At 41.8% G+C, this 18,827-nt stretch overlaps 1 protein-coding gene, 1 long non-coding RNA gene and 1 pseudogene across 2 annotated transcripts in view; 1 reads left to right on the top strand and 2 right to left on the bottom strand.

Annotated features, from left to right (window-relative positions):
• Positions 1-6,423, bottom strand: part of LOC115160636 (actin-related protein 3) — a 29,132-nt gene extending 22,709 nt beyond the window's left edge. Inside the window, exon 1 of the mRNA XM_029710856.1 lies at positions 6,225-6,423. Coding sequence (XP_029566716.1) covers positions 6,225-6,268 — 44 coding nt within the window. The 5' untranslated portion in view covers positions 6,269-6,423. The remainder of the gene's footprint in view (positions 1-6,224) is intronic.
• On the bottom strand, positions 62-2,199 carry LOC115160637 (uncharacterized). The gene is made up of 2 exons (XR_003869095.1): positions 1,089-2,199; positions 62-775 (listed from the first exon to the last, which is right to left on the bottom strand). It is a non-coding gene; the product is annotated as an uncharacterized LOC115160637 (long non-coding RNA).
• An 8,466-nt stretch (positions 6,424-14,889) lies between the features above and the next one.
• LOC115160634 (solute carrier family 35 member F5-like) overlaps positions 14,890-18,827 on the top strand; it is a 28,431-nt pseudogene continuing 24,493 nt past the window's right edge.

Raw genomic sequence — 18,827 nt, 5'->3', positions numbered from 1 at the left:
AGCTACACCATTAGATTTAACAGCCATGGTAGACTTAACACATGCTCACTGTGCACATTTATGTTGTATGGGTGCCAGTTTGTAAAAAAGAAAAGAAAATATATATTAGCAAGCCTAGACTATATTTTGGTTAGCTTCAATACAACCCCTGTTCTTCTATGGATCAGAGCCAACAACTGCAGCTCGACTCTGAATAGCCTACCCTTCGATAGGAAGTGTAAGAGGGCATTTGGAATCAAAGCGGCTATTCATACATTTCCCAAAATCCAACACACGTATAAATCTTAGCATAGCGTCATCCTACAACTGGTTTGAGTGCCAGCAGTGTTGCATTTGAAGTTCACTTGCAGTAGGCTAAAGCCTTCTGCAGATCGATAATGAAGCCTAGAGTGCTCAGCCCAAAAATGTACAGAAACTGTCAAAATCATTAAAAAGGGGCATATTACTGTTTGAAAGTTGGCAGTCGGCAGAAATCTCTGTGAAAACTTGGGGTGGGCATTTAGGCTAGCATGGCACAGATTTTCCACACATACCTGGAAACTTATCTAATGGTCTTTTGTTGTGGTCAAAACAATTTCCCAAATTTTTCCCACATATAGACGTAACCTAGCTTAAATACTACATCAAAGACTTAAATACTAGTACTTTTCATGGGCCTTTCTATGATCCTTTGTGTAGTGGCGTTTTGCTAGGCACATGCTAGCCAGATGTGGGCGGCTGTGGCTCTGTTCTCCCATCATTTCCTGGACAGGGCCCGTGGGAATGATAGAGGACACTGTTGAAGAGTGCCAAAGCACAGTGGGCATCAAAGACTACAGTAGGCAAGTAACTCCTAGTCATAACAGTGCAGTCTTCCAGCTCGTGTACTTAGGAGGAGGCAGTAGCAGTCTAACGTGCATGAATCAAAAATAAGGACATAGCCTAGTTGATACACACACTAGCTAGTGATATGGTAGGGCTGTCCCCGACTAAAAAAGTCTTAGTCGACCGAGAGTCGTACTGTTCTTTCGACCAATCGATAAAACACACAAATGACTCAAGAAAGAACACAATGTTCACACTGTGTTCAAAACAATGACAGCGAGTACCTGTGTGACTGGTGCACGTTGTCTCGCTCTCCTCTCCACTGCAGCGAAAAGGCATCCCAGCACAGAAATTGTTTATTGCGCTGTCCGTGCTGAAGCTGCAACGTCATTTACGCCATTTAGTTTGTTACTTGTTTCTGACTGAAACATTCTGTTTACGAAATCCCTCATTTGTTTTGGAAAAATACTGCCTATTCCCTCAACCCTGGCACTCTTTACGTGAAAAATGTAAGCAGCGCATGCATGTGACCAATAGGGCCTGACCTATAACCTATCATAATCACGTCAATAAATTGTTTATAACAAACTCCGAACACGTGACAGCAAAATGGATGCGGTGCAAGTGAAAAAGAAACTCGAACTGGTTACTCAGGAGGGAAAGGGGAAGTCATCTGCGGAAGTTGTGGGAAAACTACTGGAGATCAATAAATCCAACACACCTATAAAAGGAGGGTATAGGAGCAAGCATTGCGTGAGGATCCTGTGTGCCAAACAGTTGCCGTTAGATTACAATATTTTTATTTTTACTGACAATTTGGAACAGTATAAACACAAAATAAGTATACCAGAGTCTATTCTAAAAAATAGATATATAAATATAAAGTAGGGCTGGGCGGTGTACCGTATTTTATGATTTACCTGTATTGATGCTGGGACCGGTTGGGGTTTTTAATTTACCTTCTACACCGTTATTTGAATGTTTGGTTTGTTAAATGTGATACGCCATGTCTAATGTCCATTTTTATAGTTCGCTACCTGAGTCATCTCTCTCCGTCCCACTTTCCACACAGACTTAGCCACACCCTGTCACTCAAGGAGAGCGTTTGATGTTCCTCAACCACGAGACGCTTGCGTTCAGTCTGCATAGTCAATGCAGCACATGCAACAATGTTAATGACAACAATGCTGTTTTCACTTTGCTTCTTAATATGAATCCACTGGCGTTCTATAATGACACTATTAGTTTGTGTTTCTTACATCAGCAAACAGCTAGTTTGTATTTTCTTAGCAAGTTGCCCTAAATCTTGTGAGACGCTTATTGTTAGCTGCTAATGCTAATAGCTAGCTAATAAATGTACTGAGTAAGAGCAAACGTAGCTACCCAATACAGCCTGATAATAACAGTGATGGTGTAGACCTAAATCAGCATGTTGTTTGTGCAACAGTATCTTCTAAATCAATGAGGAATATGCAAAGCAAGAATGTTAGCTACATGAAGTAGCTAAGAGAAAACATGCAATGTAGCCAAAGCTTATATGGTCCCCTAGGAAACACTTATCAACACTTTAGTTCCTCCCTGGCATTTTAATGTGTTGTCATCTCAAACAGTGTAACCCGTAGCACTCACATCTGTAGCCATGAAGTGCCTTGAAAGGCTGGTCATGGCTCACATCAACACCATCATCCCAGAAACCCTAGACCCAAACCAATTTGCCGCCCCAACAGATCCACAGATGATGCAATCTCCATTGCACTCCACACTGCCCTTTCCCACCTGGACAAAAGGAACACCTATGTGAGAATGCTATTCACCGACTACAGCTCAGTGTTCAACACCATAGTGCCTTCAAAGCTCATCACTAAGCTAAGGACCCTGGGACTAAACACCTTCCTCTGCAACTGGATCCAGCAGGTTGGGAGCTTCAAGTTCTAAGGTGCCCACATCACCAACAAACTAACATGGTCCAAGCACACCAAGACAGTCGTGAAGAGGGCACGACATACCTATTCCCACTCAGGGGACTGAAAAGATTTGGCATGGGTCCTCAGATCCCCAAAAGGTTCTACAGCTGCACCAGAGAGAGCATCCTGGCTGGTTGCATCACTGCCTGGTATGGCAACTGCTCGGCCTCCGACCGCAAGGCACTACAGAGGGTAGTGCGAATGGCCCAGTACATCACTGGGGCCAAGCTTCCTGCCAGCCAGGACCTCTACACCAGGCGGTGTCAGAAAAAGGCCCTAAAAATTGTCAAGGATTCCAGCCACCTTAGTCATAGACTGTGCTCTCTGCTACCGCACGGCAAGCGGTACCGGAGCGCCAAGTCTAGGTCCAAGAGGTTTCTAAACAGCTTCTACCCCCAAGCCATAAGACTCCTTAACATCTATTCAAATGGCTACCCAGACTATTTGCAGACAGGTGCAAATCAGACAGGTGTCTTGTGCACCATTAAAAAAATATATATTTTGCGACTGCTCGACCAACAATCTATCGACCAAACACATGACCAGTCAACTAAAATGTGGTCAGCTCTAGGATATAGCCTAGTTTAGTTGAGACAATACCTTAAGGATATAGCCTAGTTGAGACAATACCATAAGGATATAGGCCTAGCTTAGCTGACACTACAATAAGGATGAGACATTGTCTGAGGTGCTTGTCAATTCCATAGTTTCAATGAACAGGCTATAGCCAAGCTAGAAAGTAGGCTAGGCCTAGTTGCTTATAAAAGCCTAACTATGAGGGAAGAAGAAGAATTCTACTATGTGCACTTGGAACGTGGAAGACACAAAAACATAGGCTTAGGGCTTCATTCCACTGAACAGCCCTAGCTTGTCTGGGGCAACTACCTGCCTCAACAAGCCTGTTGCACCACACTCCTAGCAGTGGACACAACCACAAACACAGGAGTGTTTCAATTCCAAATCGACCCCCTAGCCCAGGGTTCCCCAACTGGCGGCCCACAGGCTGAATTTGGCCCACGGATGGGTTTTTTTGGTGCCCCAAGTGTTCTGAGCAAATTTGTATTATTATTTAACATTGTCATAAAATACTAAATTAAAAACACTAGGAAATCAGCTCCAAGTGATTTTAATTTTGGAAATCTTTTCCCAACTATTCCCACGAAAAATATAGAGACATGATCGTACACAAATGTAAGCAATGACTACGTTTTAGTCAAATATATTTGTTCGGGCTTCTTGCGGTCAATTTGCATTCTACAAATAATTTGTAATTAAAAATAATACATTGGCCCAGGGATGAATCTACTTGCTGATCCCTGCCCTAGCCCTTCGTCACTATATCTTAAAGGATTGGATAGGTGAGATAGGACAATGGACAGCCTACCTTCCTCTCCAACTCACCCTCTCTATAGTGGGGATATTCTGACATACTGCGTACACCCAATCTTCTAAAAATCTAGGCCCACTTTCTATGAGAGATAGAAGGTAGGGGCTAGAGATCAATTCGGGATTGGGCAGTGGGCCTGAACTGGGTAGCTCTCTCTGAAATACTAACTGGGCCTATCCACTAGACTACACTGTGAATCAAGGCCAAATGCAGGCTAAATTTAGACAATGATTAGGCCTAAATATATACAAAATAAAAACTGTTTGCTGTGGATGATAAGCAAAGGACGACTCCACACTAGTCGGAGGTACTAGTCTCAGTTGCAAGCCTGGCCTGCAACACCTAGCCTACATATGAAGCATTTGTTTTGACCAGAATGAACCCCTGCAAAAAAATTATAATAATACAGTAGCTAACATAAAACAGTGTCTCTTTCACATAGCCCCGAACACATCTTTTACAGAGGAGTGGACAAACTAGCCCTACAATAACAGTGAAATGGAACAGTTGAGTTCTAAGAATAGCATCCCACTTGTGCTTGAGGTAAAAGGATGTGGAGTTCAGTTTACCCATTTTGGCTATCTGAGCGTGACTCATGAGCTGTGTGGTGGTGTACTCGACTTGACTTCTGCCTGTCTGGTACTTTAGCATCTTGGCCTTCTCAGCATTTTCAAACATCTGCTTTACAAAGGAGTTACCCTCCTTCTCCATCCTCAGCTGTAGTTTCCTGTCCCCTTCCCCAGCGAGGAACAGATGCACTAGCCTAATAGCCCAAAGGGAGGGGGGGATAAGTGGAGAGGTATGCAGGGCAACATACAGAGTGACGAGTTCAAGTCTTTACATGCTAGTGCTGCGGCACAGTCGCATCTCAGTTAGGCAATAACCCTAACTATAGTATTAAACATAAATCCCTGTCATTTCAAATAATCTACATCTAGGCCAAGGATATATCAAATGCATACATTAGATATTTCTCCTTAGATTAAATCATGTACATTGACAAACAATAAGTAGGCCTAACAATGAATACAAGTAACAGATGCAGAGAATTGCACTAGCAATAATTATTCAAAGACTGAGGACCGCACAAAAACATTCTTGTGTTAATGAATAAGATTCACCAAAGTGATTATTTGCTAAAACAAGGCAACTAGAATGTTGTGGTGTATTGCAGTTCGATAATGAGGGATTAGCCTAGGCCTAACTGTTCCTAAATCACTGGCTTTGAATACATCTTAGGACGTGCAATTAATATATTGGCATCCAAAACTATTAGGGATAAAGCAGAAGTATGCACAATCAATGAAAAAGCGTTGTAGAACTGTGAGGTCCCCCTTCAGTGAAAAGTCCCTTGCTTATTTACGAATTCGAATCAGTCTTTGTTATTTAGAAAAATGATTCATGTGTAGTTTAACTTGAGCTATTTAAGGATCCGACTAGGGCTAAAGTGAAGAAATTAGAGAAGTTTGCTAATCAAAAAAACATGTTCAGATGCCGAAAACGACCATATATGGACTAAAAAGCGTGAATGAGGAAGTCGACAATATAGGAAGTCGCTCTGCGCGTGCTCAAAGTCGGTGATGACTTATTGTGATCACTGTAAAATTACTTATGAACTGCATAGCTAGTATCTACCATTACACAGTACAAAACACATGCAAAGCCCATTTATAATGTCCACTCAAAGTAAGTCAGAAATGTAAAACAGTTATACTAGAACCCCAGCAATGGGGTTAGTAATTTTCTTGTATTGAAAAAGCCTTTCCGACAGAAAAACATGTTCTGATATCAAGCAATTAGCAAGCTTATAGCCATCTTGCTAACGCGTTAGCCAACTAGCGAACACAGCAAACCGCAGTCAATTACAATGAAACAGTCGTGCAATAACGACCTAACAAAACAATGAAAACACATTTGTTTCGCAATGAATCGACATGAAAGGTTACATTAATTATATTTAGCAAGCTAACTAGCAACACACCCAGTTGGTGACAGCGATGGGCTCTGTCTCGGTGACACCCAAAATCTCGATGCTCTGTCTGCACGGCGTTCTAGTTTGAATAGCTTACCCTGTACCACAGTCGACAACACACGCCGGTAATCGTCCTGCCATCTCGTGTACTTCTGGTAATCACAAATGTTTGTTTTGAAATGAAAGCAGTCTGTGTCGGGTGGAGGATCTTGCAAACCGTCCACAGGAGTACGGAATCCAGAACCCGCACAGTACAGTTTTTACTTCCGCACTCGGTCTTGGACGGGGAGGTCGTCACTAGGTAACACAGCCACAAAGTCATAAACCCCGCCTCTTTCTACATTTTCTCATCTTAAAAACTGATTTTAAACCTTAACCACACCGCCAACATTATGCCTAACGCTATGCTTTAAATATGAACAAAAAGTACAAAAAAGTCATTCATATTTTCCGATATAGCCAATATTGACTTTGTGGCTGCGTTATCTAGTGGAAACCGGCAGGCAGGGAGAGGCAAGATGGCTGACGCCGGGGAGCGCTTGAGCAATGCAGGCAGTGTGGTTCACAGTGGCCCCTGTGTTCGAAAGTAAATTAGAGACATAAGTGTACATGCATATAAAGTATAATTTGCACATGTGAAATATGAGTTTCACCTGTATTATCAGTTTTGTAGTCGCACACAACACTTGCAAGCACGTAAGTGATGTGTGAATAAATACAACACTTGCAAACATAACTTAAAACAAACATAACTTAATACATAAGTTATGTTAATACATAACATACATAACATACATAACATAACTTGATACATTATGTGAATACATTGAATAAGATTTGCAAGCATGCAACTCAATTTGAGAATTAATGCAACTACTTTACTAAACTTGCAACTGGGGAATCTTCATCTGTGAATCAAAACTACATTTACTCATGTCGAATCTGCTTGCTCTGAGTTTAGCGTCTAACCTCTATTCTATCTTGTCCCAGACTTCTGCTGATCAAGTTTAGCCCATGTAGTCACTGTGCTTCTGCCGCTGCATTGCTTAGGGGTTTCTAGGCTGGGTATCTGTAAACCACTTTGTGACTGTTGATTAGGGCTGTCCTGATTAACTTGAGACAATAGGCATGCATTTATAACAAGAACAGTGAGTGTTGTTTTGGTTATATATCCTTATTTTACAAATGTGAACGTTTAGCCGATCAGGAGTGGACTACATTTTAATAAAAATTATTCGCTAGGATGTAATCCACCACTTTTCTAATGAATACTCCTTGTCGGAACAACAACGTTTTCTATGTATTTATGCTAAATATTCCCTTTTGTCAATAACAGTTTTTACACATCATGGCAACATGCTTGACTGAAAAAATATTTAAACGTGTCTTTAGACTTTATGGAGATTATGGGGGTGATGCTGTTGCCCATTTTTCCAGTAAAATATTCACTGTCCCCCTACCCCTTTAATCCCTCCCTCTCAGGCTCTTGTTTGCAGACTTCCTGATAAACCTGATCTTGTGGGTGGAGGGCTTCTTGGCAGCCATCCCCTTCAGCACGCTGGTGGCCATCTTGGCTTTGTGGTTTGGCATGTCTGGGCCCCTCACCTTCGTGGGCGCCTAGCCTAATTCGGCTTCATGATGCCTGTGAGTTTCACCTATCAATCACGCTGTCTGTATGGATAACTCTTTCAGGTCATCTTACATCATGTGCATTTCCCCCCTAAGGTTGCAATCTCTTTCACACTGGCATAAATCAGAGAAAACATAGTATACTAAGAAGGGTTTGTCTTGATGAGTTTCTATACTACTCTCTGTGCTCCAGGCACACAAAAAATACATACAGAACCAGTCAAAAGTTTGGACCCCTACTACTTCAAAGGTTTTTCTTTAGTAAAAATAAACTAAGCAAAAAAACAAACTTCCTCTTACTGTCAACTGTGTTTATTTTCAGCAAACTTAATGTGTAAATATTTGTAGGACCATAACAAGATTCAATAACTGAGACATACACTGAACAAGTTCCACAGACATGTGACTAACAGAAATGTAATAATGTGTCCCTGAACAAGGGGGGGGGGGGGTCAAAATCAAAAGTAACAGTCAGTATCTGGTGTGGCCACCAGCTGCATTAAGTACTGCAGTGCATCTCATCCTCATGGACTGCACCAGATTTGTCAGTTCTTGCTGTGAGATGTTACCCCACTCTTCCACAAAGGCACCTGCAAGTTCCCGGACATTTCTGGGGGGAATGGCCCAACAGGTCCCAGACGTGCTCAATGGGATTGAGATCCGAGCTCTTCGCTGGCCATGGCAGAACACTGACATTCCTGTCTTGCAGGAAATCATGCACAGAACGAGCAGTATGGCTGGTTGCGTTGTCATGCTGGAGGGTCATGTCAGGATGAGCCTGCAGGAAGGGTACCACATGAGGGAGGAGGATGTCTTCCCTGTAACGCACAGCATTGAGATTGCCTGCAATGACAACAAGCTCAGTCCAATGATGCTGTGACACACCGCCACAGACCATGACGGACCCTGCACCTCCAAATTGATCCCGCTCTAGAGTACAGGCCTCGGTGTAATGCTCATTCCTTCGACGATAAACGCGAATCCGACCATCACCCCTGGTGAGACAAAACCACGACTCGTCAGTGAAGAGCACTTCTCGCCAGTCCTGTCTGGTCCAGCAATGGTGGGTTTGTGCCCATAGGCGACGTTGTTGCAGGTGATGTCTGGTGAGGACCTGCCTTACAACAGGCCTACAAGCCCTCAGTCCAGCCTTTCTCATCCTATTGCGGACCGTTTGTGCACTGATGAGGGATTGTGCGTTCCTGGTGTAACTCGGGCAGTTGTTGTTGCCATCCTGTACCTGTCCTGCAGGTGTGATGTTCGGATGTAATGATCCTGAGCAGATGTTGTTACACGTGGTGTGCCACTGTGAGGACGATCAGCTGCCCGTCCTGTCTCCCTGTAGCGCTGTCTTAGGCGTCTCACAGTACGTACATTGCAATTTATTGCCCTGGCCACATCTGCAGTTCTCAAGCCTCCTTGCAGCATGCCTAAGGCACGTTCAAGCAGATGAGCAGGGACCCTGGGCATCTTTCTTTTGGTGTTTTTCAGAGTCAGTAGAAAGGCCTCTTTAGTATCCTAAGTTTTCATAACTGTGACCTTAATTGCTTACCGTCTGTAAGCTGTTAGTGCCTTAACGACCGTTCCAAAGGTGCATGTTAATTAATTGTTTATGGTTCATTGAACAAGCATGGGAAACAGTGTTTAAACCCTTTCAATGAAGATCTGTGAAGTTATTTAGATTTTTACGAATTATCTTTGAAAGACAGGGTCCTGAAAAATGGATGTTTCTTTTTTTGCTTTTTTTGCTGAGTTTATTTTCTACATTGTAGAATAATGAAGACATCAAAACTATGAAATAACACCGAGTGCTCAGCATATGTGGGAACTGCTTCAAGACTGTTGGAAAAGCATTCCAGGTGAAGCTGGTTGAGAGAATGCAAAAAGCTGCCAAAGGCAAAGGGTGGCAATATTTTGATTCGTTAAAAACTTTTTGGTTACTACGTGATTCCATATGTGTTCATAGTTTTGATGTCTTCAATATTATTCTACAATGTAGAAAACAGTCAAATTAAAGAATCCTTGAATTACTAGGTGTGTCCAAACTTTTGACTGGTACTCTAAGTATTCAGACCCTTTGCTATGAGACTCAAAATTGAGCTCAGGTGCATCTTGTTTCCGTTGATCATCCTTGATGTTTCTACAACTTGATGGGAGCCAACCTGTGATAAATTCAATTGATTGGACATCATTTGGAAAGGCACACACCTGTCTATATAAGGTCCCACAGTTGACAGTGCATGTCAGGGCAAAAACCAAGCCATGAGGTCGAAGGAATTGTCCATAGAGTGCCAAGACAAGATTGTATCGAGGCACAGATCTGGGGAAAGGTACCAAAACATATCTGTAGCATTGAAGGTCACCAAGAACACAGCGGCCTCCATCATTCTTAAGAAGAAGAAGTTTGGAACCAAGACTCTTCCTAGAGCTGGCCGCCGGGCCAAACTGAGCAGTCAGGTGAGAAGGGCCTTAGTCAAGGAGGTGACCAAGAACCCGATGGTCACTCTGACAGAGCTCCAGAGTTCCTCTGTGGAGATGGGAGAATCTTCCAGAAGAACAACCATCTCTGCAGCACTCCACCAATCAGGCCTTTTTATGGTAGTGTCCAGATGGAAGCCACTCCTCAGTAAAAGGCACATGACAGCCTGTTTGGAGTTTGCCAAAAGGCACCTAAATGACTCTATGAAAAACAAGATTCTCTGGTCTGATAAAACCAAGATTGAACTCTTTGGCCTGAATGTCAAGTGTCATGTCTGGAGGAAACCTGGCACCATCCTTACGGGGAAGAATGGTGGTGGCAGCATCATGCTGTGGGGATGTTTTTCAGCAGCAGGGACTGGGAGACTAGTCAGGATCGAGGAAAAGATGAACGGAGAATAGTACAGAGATCCTTGATGAAAACCTGATCCAGAGTGCTCAGGACCTCAGACTGGGGTGAAGGTTCACCTTCCAACAGGACAATGATCCTGAGCACACAGCCAAGACAACACAGGAGTGGCTTCGGGACAAGTCGCTGAAAGTCCTTGAGAGGCCACGCCAGAGCCCGGACTTGAACCACATCGAACATCTCTGGTGAAACCTGAAAATAGCTGCGCAGCGACGCTCCCCATCCAACCTGACAGAGCTTGAGAGGATCTGCAGAGAATGGGAGAAACTCTCCCAAATACAGGTGTGACAAGCTTGTAGCGTCTTACCCAAGAAAAATTTAGGCTGTAATCACTGCCAAAGGTGCTTCAACAAAGTACTGAGTAAAGGGTCTGAATACTTATATAAATGTGATGTTTTGTATTTTGAATACATTTGCAACAATTTCTAAAAACCTGTTTTTGCTTTGTCATTATGGGCTATTGTGTGTAGATTGATGAGGGGGTGGGGCAACTTAATCAATTTCAGAATAAGGCTGTAACGTAACAAAAAGTGAAGGTGTCTATGTGCTCCTAAAGTGCTGTAGCCCTGTGTGCTCTTTCATCATTCATCATTTTGTTTTCATTCATTTATTTCTGGTACCCTTTTACCTTAGCATCATGAGGCCTGTGTGGCGTCATAGTTAAAATCAAAGCCATATGCTCTAAAGTCCTGCTCCACCTGGGTGTTTTAATGGGCTGATGTGGGTAATACTAATACAGAGAACCCATTGTAAATGTTTTCTCCTCTTTAATGCTTTTATCCTTTTTATGAGATTTTGTTTACCACTTCAATGCCATTACAGTGTCTGGCTGCGATTACACCGGTGAGTCTTCCTGGATAAGTCTCTTATTGCTTTGCACATCTGGATTGTACAATATTTGCACATTATTCTTTAACAAATTCTTCAAGCTCTGTCAAGTTGGTTGTTGATCATTGCTAGACAGCCATTGATTTTCAAGCCACAACTGACAAGTGTTGAATCCAGAACGATATGTGACCACTTGGTTATGGCGACACCATTCTGCTGAGGACACCCAAACCAGAGGGGCCAACGCAAAGCCCAAGCAGCCTGACCCTCTATGGAAGTTGCTGTCGCCCTGCTTGGGATATTTAGCCTATATTGGCTATTGGTTGAGATGCAGGTTCTAGCTTGGTATGTCAGGAAATTGGAAATGTGAATTGGGCCAAGTCAGAGGTAATAAAACATTTTGTTTAATATCTCTTATCTCTTATGTTTAATCTATTCAAATGAATTACACTACCGTTCAAAAGTTTGGGGTCACATAAAAATGTCCTTGTTTTTGAAAGAAAAACACTTTTTTGTCCATTAAAATAACATCAAATTGATCAGAAATGCAGTGTAGACATTATTGATGGCCTTCTAGGCAGAATTGCAAAGAAAAGGCCATATCTCAGACTGACCAATAAAAATAAAATATTAAGATGGGCAAAAGAACACAGACACTGGACAGAGGACTCTGCCTAGAAGGCCAGCATCCTGGAGTCGCCTCTTCACTGTTGACGTTGAGACTGGTGGTTTGCAGGTACTATTTAATGAAGCTGCCAGTTGAGGACTTGTAATTTTGTAATTTTTTATTAGTATCCCCATTAGCTAACACCATAACGCTAGCTAATCTTCCTGGGGTCCAACACCAAATAACAAGACATTACAAACAACCACAATCAAGACTTAACAAACATACAACAAGTAGACAATACAGATAATTAAAATACCTGACAGGAAACACATTTAACATTCTTGTGAGGCGTCTGTTTCTCAAACTAGACACTAATGTACTTGTCCTCTTGCTCAGTTGTGCACCGGGGCCTCCCACTCCTCTTTCTATTCTGGTTAGAGCCAGTTTGCACAGTTCTGTGAAGGGAGTAGTACACAGCGTTGTACGAGATCTTCAGTTTCTTGGCAATTTCTTGCATGGAATAGCCTTCATTTCTCAGAACAAGAATAGACTGACGAGTTTCAGAAGAAAGTGTTTGTTTCTGGCTCTCCTTGCAAACAGTGCAATGATATTAAGCTATATCTATTTGTATTTACATTAGGCTATAGCCTACAAATAGCTATACCACGTAGTCGTAGGCTTATTAGGCTATACTGCAAATTGTTGTTTGTTCCTGAACTGGCCGAATGTCAGAGCTATCCTTCAGCACCACAAGTTGGTTCAACTTCTTTAATATCATTGCGCGATCCTGGCAGTCCATTCAGCACCATGGAGGGCGTTCCAACCCATTAAAATAACACTCATCAAGATCTGTTGCTTATGCCTAATAGGTCCGTGTGCTTATGGATAATTCCTATTTCCTTTCATCTCAGCAAGGCCAAACGAGGAAATGTATCATTTTATAATTTTTCAAGTTCAAAACAAAAATTGGATATCAACTTGTTTTCTCGTTTGTGGTCTCCAAATTGGGCATCGAATAACAGAAGACAAATAATGACCAAATGTATCCTATTTTATTTTTGTACCTTGAAGTACACACCCCCTAATATAACATTCAAGCACAGATAGAACAATGAGAGATGGAGTGCCATGCCTGTGGGAGAGAGTGTGCACAGAACTTATCACAGTGCCGAGCAGAGGGTCCACTAGAAACCCAGCAGGTGGTCGGTCTGGGGGAAGCACTGGCCGGGATGAGAGATCTACCTTGACAATTTTCAAAACAATTTTTTCCAGTGTTAATGTTTCTGAAAGTGAAGCACACAATAGTCTACAGTTTTACAGTTATAGTGGAAGTCAATGTGTTTGACAGTAATCAATATGTTCCATTATAGGCCATAGCAAGGTGTGTTGTTACAGCTCCGTGATATCACTCGCAGATGTGTTTAGATCGACCAGTGGCCTGTTTGTTTGTTTTCATTGAGTTTAGAACAAAATTACAAGCGTCATTCAGTTGTGGCTTGTTAGCTCCGACAAAGACTTACTCATGTACGTGTTCATGTATGTGTCTAATAAACCCATATTCCATATCACGATGGACTCAGTGTATTATTGTACCACAGTTAAACTTCAAATGAGGGTTAGAGCGCATAAAAGCTTTGAAAATGCAGTGAAATGCTTACTTAAAGGGTCTAACCAATAGTGCAAAAAAAGGTGTTAGGTGAACAATAGGAAAGGAATAAAACAGTAAAAAGACAGGCTATATACAGTAGCGAGGCTATAAAAGTAGCGAGGCTACATACAGACACCGGTTAGTCAGGCTGATTGAGGTAGTATGTACATGTAGATATGGTTAAAGTGACTATGCATATATGATGACCAGAGAGCTCTGGGCCAGGAATGAGTTTTACGGTGCTAGCTACATAATTAAACCATTGCATTCTAATACAAACATGCATTAGACAGTTTGAAATTAGCCAATGGATTAATCTAATTTGTCAATATATACTTGACTTCCTTCCAATTTGTCTATGTTGCCATATACCTATTTGTATTGTGTGTTGTTTTCATCCCACTTCATTTCATGTAATTCCATAATTTTCCTCAAATCAGAGCCAAATAATTCTGCCATTTTTTTCTAGACCTTTCCAAAATTGTCATCAGATACAATGGGTCATCATTATCATCAGACAGATGCAGTATGTCAAATAGCACTTGCACCTGAGGACCTCTAAAAGATCTGTCTGGTTCCAACTGTCTTTGTTTTTCTGACAAATCTGAGAAAAAGGGCATGGAGTATGGATTTCTAAAAGCTTGCAATATCACAATGGTCCTCTTCTCAGGCATGTGCACTAGTCTATTGCAATTATTTTATTCAAAATAACTCTGATCTATGGTGTAGTATTCCGTCACCAAATGCAATTAATCTATTGTGTTGTATATGGTAGCCATAATACAATTGCTTCAACAATTGTATTAATTCATTGTATCAAATTTAATAAATGAATGTTGACACATGCCTCCAATGACATGTAGATTTAGATTGATGGTGGTTTAACTGTTATTTTTATTTTTTTTAAATACTGTGATATATAGTATTTCCTTCAATATATGGATGGATTTTATTAATGTATATATTTTGTATACTGTACATGTCAATAAAATATACATCCCGTATAATTTGTTTGATTGCGTGGAGGCCTACATGTCAAATGTAGATTTTCTACCAACCCCAGCTGCACTCTAGCTGCTTCATGGAAAATGAAGTCTTGTTGAGTCTAAAATATTCTACATGGCCCCAAATTAAGACTACATATCCCAAAAGTCTCTGCGTCTTATTTAAATGACTAAGCAGAGTCACCTGAGCAGGAATCATAAGGATTGTTAATGTTTACAACAAAACCAGTTTGTTTAGATATGGTTATCATCGCACACTGTACATGTATTACCGATGATCAAGCTATTGTATTTTCCTGCAAAGACGAAGAATGAACGACCACGTCAAAATAGAACGAAACCTACTTACCGTCTAGCTAGCTAGGTAACGTTTAATAAGAATGATTTGTTGATGGTAACGTTAACTAGCTACTCTGTAGCTAACGTTAGCTGTAAACTTCGAGAAAGCTAGCTTGTTCACGCGTTGGCTAATAATGGCTCTAGTACTGCAGTTCCCATATTGCAAAAATAACTTGTTACATTAATTTTAAAGTAATTCAGGTAAACTAACTAGCTAGCTAAATTAGATAACTGCTGTCTAATCGGCATGATGTTGCAGCTAGTTAACAAGCTCGTGAGTCCTTGCGAGCAGAGTAAGAAATGGTTTATCTTGCTAGTAAGTTAGCAAGCTAATCACCCTCTTTTTCGCTCTTGTTTGTCCTTTAATGATGAATCGAGCTAGTGAGCTGCTTAGAAATATCTGATTATCAAATGAAGGACACCTCTGCAAGCATTACCTCTAACTAACGTTATAGTGTTACAGACAGGAATCTGTCAGACTCGGAGTGACGTGCCTCTCACCCCTTTGACAAATGTATGTTGTGCATTCCTCCTTAACCGTGATTATTCGATTTAGCTACTTGGCTAAAAATACCAGGATTTTTTTTCTGACCTTCACCGGGAATTTACTCCACAGTTCTTTGATGTTGCTGTGAATGAAGCGCTACTTTCTACGTTAGTTAAATAATGCAAATCTGAAACACCCTATGCAAAGGATCAATCAACTTATGCATGGTTGTAACGTTAGCACACATGATTCCTCCCTAGTAGACTAGCATAGCTAAGGCAACACTGAGCAAACATTATGAACAATGAATGCGTTCATTCATCTGCTAATCCAGTGGTTCACGACCTTTTTCGGTTACTGTACCACCAACGGATTTTTTTTCTCTGCCCAGAGTACCCCTGAAGTACCCCCTCATGTCATGTGCATTTTACCAGTAGGGCTATGGTCCCATGAGTCGTCTCAAGTCCCCTTGTGGATAGGCCATGTTTCAAAAGGACCTAGCTCTGACCCTAAGGCACCTCTGATTTCCCTTCCAAGATCAGGTGCATTAGTGCTGGTGCGTTTTCCAACTAAAACAGTTTCATAATGGACAAGTTCAGGTTGGTCCCTGTTTTGACCTGTTTGCTTCCTAGTAAGCACCCATGAGAGAGCTAGATGTGTTTACTCAGGTGGTGCAAAAATGAGCATTTAGTCAAATCTAGCAGGAATGCTGTAGGCTTATGTGTTATTATTAGGAGAGCATATAGCATACTTCATCAATGACTTTCCAGACTAATCAGTGAATAGTCCCGTCATACCCGTCTGTGTGGAGCCCTACCTTTCGAATTGTCTTAGCTATGATAATGAACATTGTCAGGTTCTTATTTGGTTTTCCCACTTCATTGCATGTGAAGTATGGTGCCTGTGAAGCCCCATGTTGGTGTTCCTCTTTCCTGAGCTGGTCTGCACAGCAACTCCTAGAGCCAACGTGCCTTTCCTGGGGTCAACCCGGTAAGATCCTAAAGAGTTTTTAAAAAAATATTGTAAACTCTAATATTTATGGGTAAACCAGTTGAAAAGTGTACAGATGTTAGAATGTGTTAAAATTAGTTTGTAACATCACAAATAATTTTTGGCTGAGGCAGCTCTGAGGAAAACCCACATTCTTGTGTCCTGTGAAACCATTGTCACCAAACAGTTAGGCCTAGCCTATATCATCTTTGTCTGGGTTTCAGATATCTATATGGATTTTGACCCAAACAGTAACGTTCAGTGTGTCGTATAGTAGATTGCAGTTGATGAATTTTGTGCACTCCCTATAGGACTGTTGGACAGTGTTTCTCATTATCTACTTTGACACGGTTTCAGATTCCTGCCTGTTCCGAGTCAGAAAGTCCAAAACTCTGAAGAATCCTGTATTAGGATTTCCAGGTACTGTCACTGTGTCACATCTGAATAACATCTCCCAGATATCTGTTTTTGGTATTTGTTTATGAACAGTTTTGAAAATGTGTGTGTGTGTAATAACATGTTTGTGTGTTTGTCCAGATGGTGTGGGTGTTCATCATGAACCGGATGGGTTCTCAGGGCAGCACGGTGGCCCAGCAGAGACGCATGGCCCTGGGGGTGGTCATCCTCCTGCTGGTGGACGTCATCTGGGTGGCTTCCTCTGAGCTCACCTCAGTAAGACACTAGTACTTCCTGTAGACCAGGGGCGCACATCTCCTCTGGTTTCGTGGGCCACATTCCTACTTCTTGTATTTGCTTTTTCAGCTTGGAACTGATTGGCAGGTGCAATCTACAGACAATTACAGTGTACAGGGAGAAATGAAAACCAGCACCATTGCAGAAATGGGTGGCCTGGGATAGGCACCCTTTATTTCGGATAATATGCTCGATCTTAAGACTAGTGCTCAATTGCACGACAATGCTTGACCACTAACCCCTAACCCATAGGCACTTGTGTAGATCTGAAAGGATTGACTAGGAATATGGTAGTAGCTCCACCTTGCCTACTAGTGGGGTCACGTTTTCGCCATGTTGCTCATAATATCTAGCCAGACATATTTAATACCCCCGCACTGTACTAGGAATAGCCACATCTCAATAGTTTCAAAGTGACTTCACCCTAATTATTTTGTTCTTTAATCTGCACTGGATCAGTTTGAAGTGCCAGACATTTGAACAGTAAGTCATACTTTTTTCACCTCTATTTTGCCCCAGTACATATTCAAGCGTCAGGAGTACAATAAGCCCTTCTTCAGCACGTTCACCAAGACCTCCATGTTTGTGCTGTACCTGCTGGGGTTCCTGCTGTGGAGGCCATGGAGGCAGCAGTGCACAGGCAGTCTTCGGGGACGACACGCTGCCTTTGTACGTATAGCACTGACGTCTCACAACCACATGGGGGCGACGAAACGTTGTTTCCCTCTAAAGATAAATTGTTGCTTAGCGCATGCAGTATATTTGTAGTGGTTGTTGATACTAAGGTAATGTTGATTTGCTATGATGAAACAGCCCAGTCTAACCTACAGTATTTTTCCACAGTTTGCTGATGCCGAGGCCTACTTTACCCCCTGTATCAACGACACCAGTTTGAATGACCATACCCTAGTGAGTATAATTGATTTGCTTTTTGTATTCTCCCTGACTCACATTTTGATTTTACTGTTGGCTGGCTGAATATACTGTAATGAATGTGAAAAGAAATGCTTTTAGTTGAGTGCATTAGTTGAAGACTTTCTTTCTTACTTCAGAGTGAACCCCTGTACGTTCCTGTGAAGTTTCAGGACCTTCCCACAGAACAGACAAACTGTGCCAATGGAGTCTGTGATTCCAGTGAGTATTAAAATATATATATATTTTTATATATAGAAATAAAACCTTTACCAGACTAACCAACCGTGTAGATTAAATATTTGATGAAGATCTATAAATAATCATATTGCCTTATTCAGCTGGTAAACAAAGCCTAAAATATATTTTCTTACATTTCTTTATTTAACTAGGCAAGTCAGTTAAGAACAAATTCTTATTTACAATGACGGCCTACCCCGGCCAAACCCTAACCCGGACGACTCTGGGCCAATTGTGCGCCGCCCTATGGGACTCCCAATCACGGCCGGTTGTGATACAGCCTGGAATCGAACCAGGGTGTCTGTAGTGACGCCTCTAGCCCTGAGATGCAGTGCCTTAGACCGCTGCGCCACTCGGGAGCAGCGGTTGTTTAATGAGCGTTTTTTTAAAGAAACCTTCAATAATCAATATTTCATCATGTTAGAGAGTAGGA

This window comes from Salmo trutta, chromosome 24 (genome assembly GCF_901001165.1).
Source record: "Salmo trutta chromosome 24, fSalTru1.1, whole genome shotgun sequence".
NCBI classification, from domain to species: Eukaryota; Metazoa; Chordata; class Actinopteri; order Salmoniformes; family Salmonidae; genus Salmo; species Salmo trutta.
The sequence above is the reverse complement of the archived record's forward strand: the minus strand, read 5'-3'. Positions and strand labels throughout refer to the sequence as shown.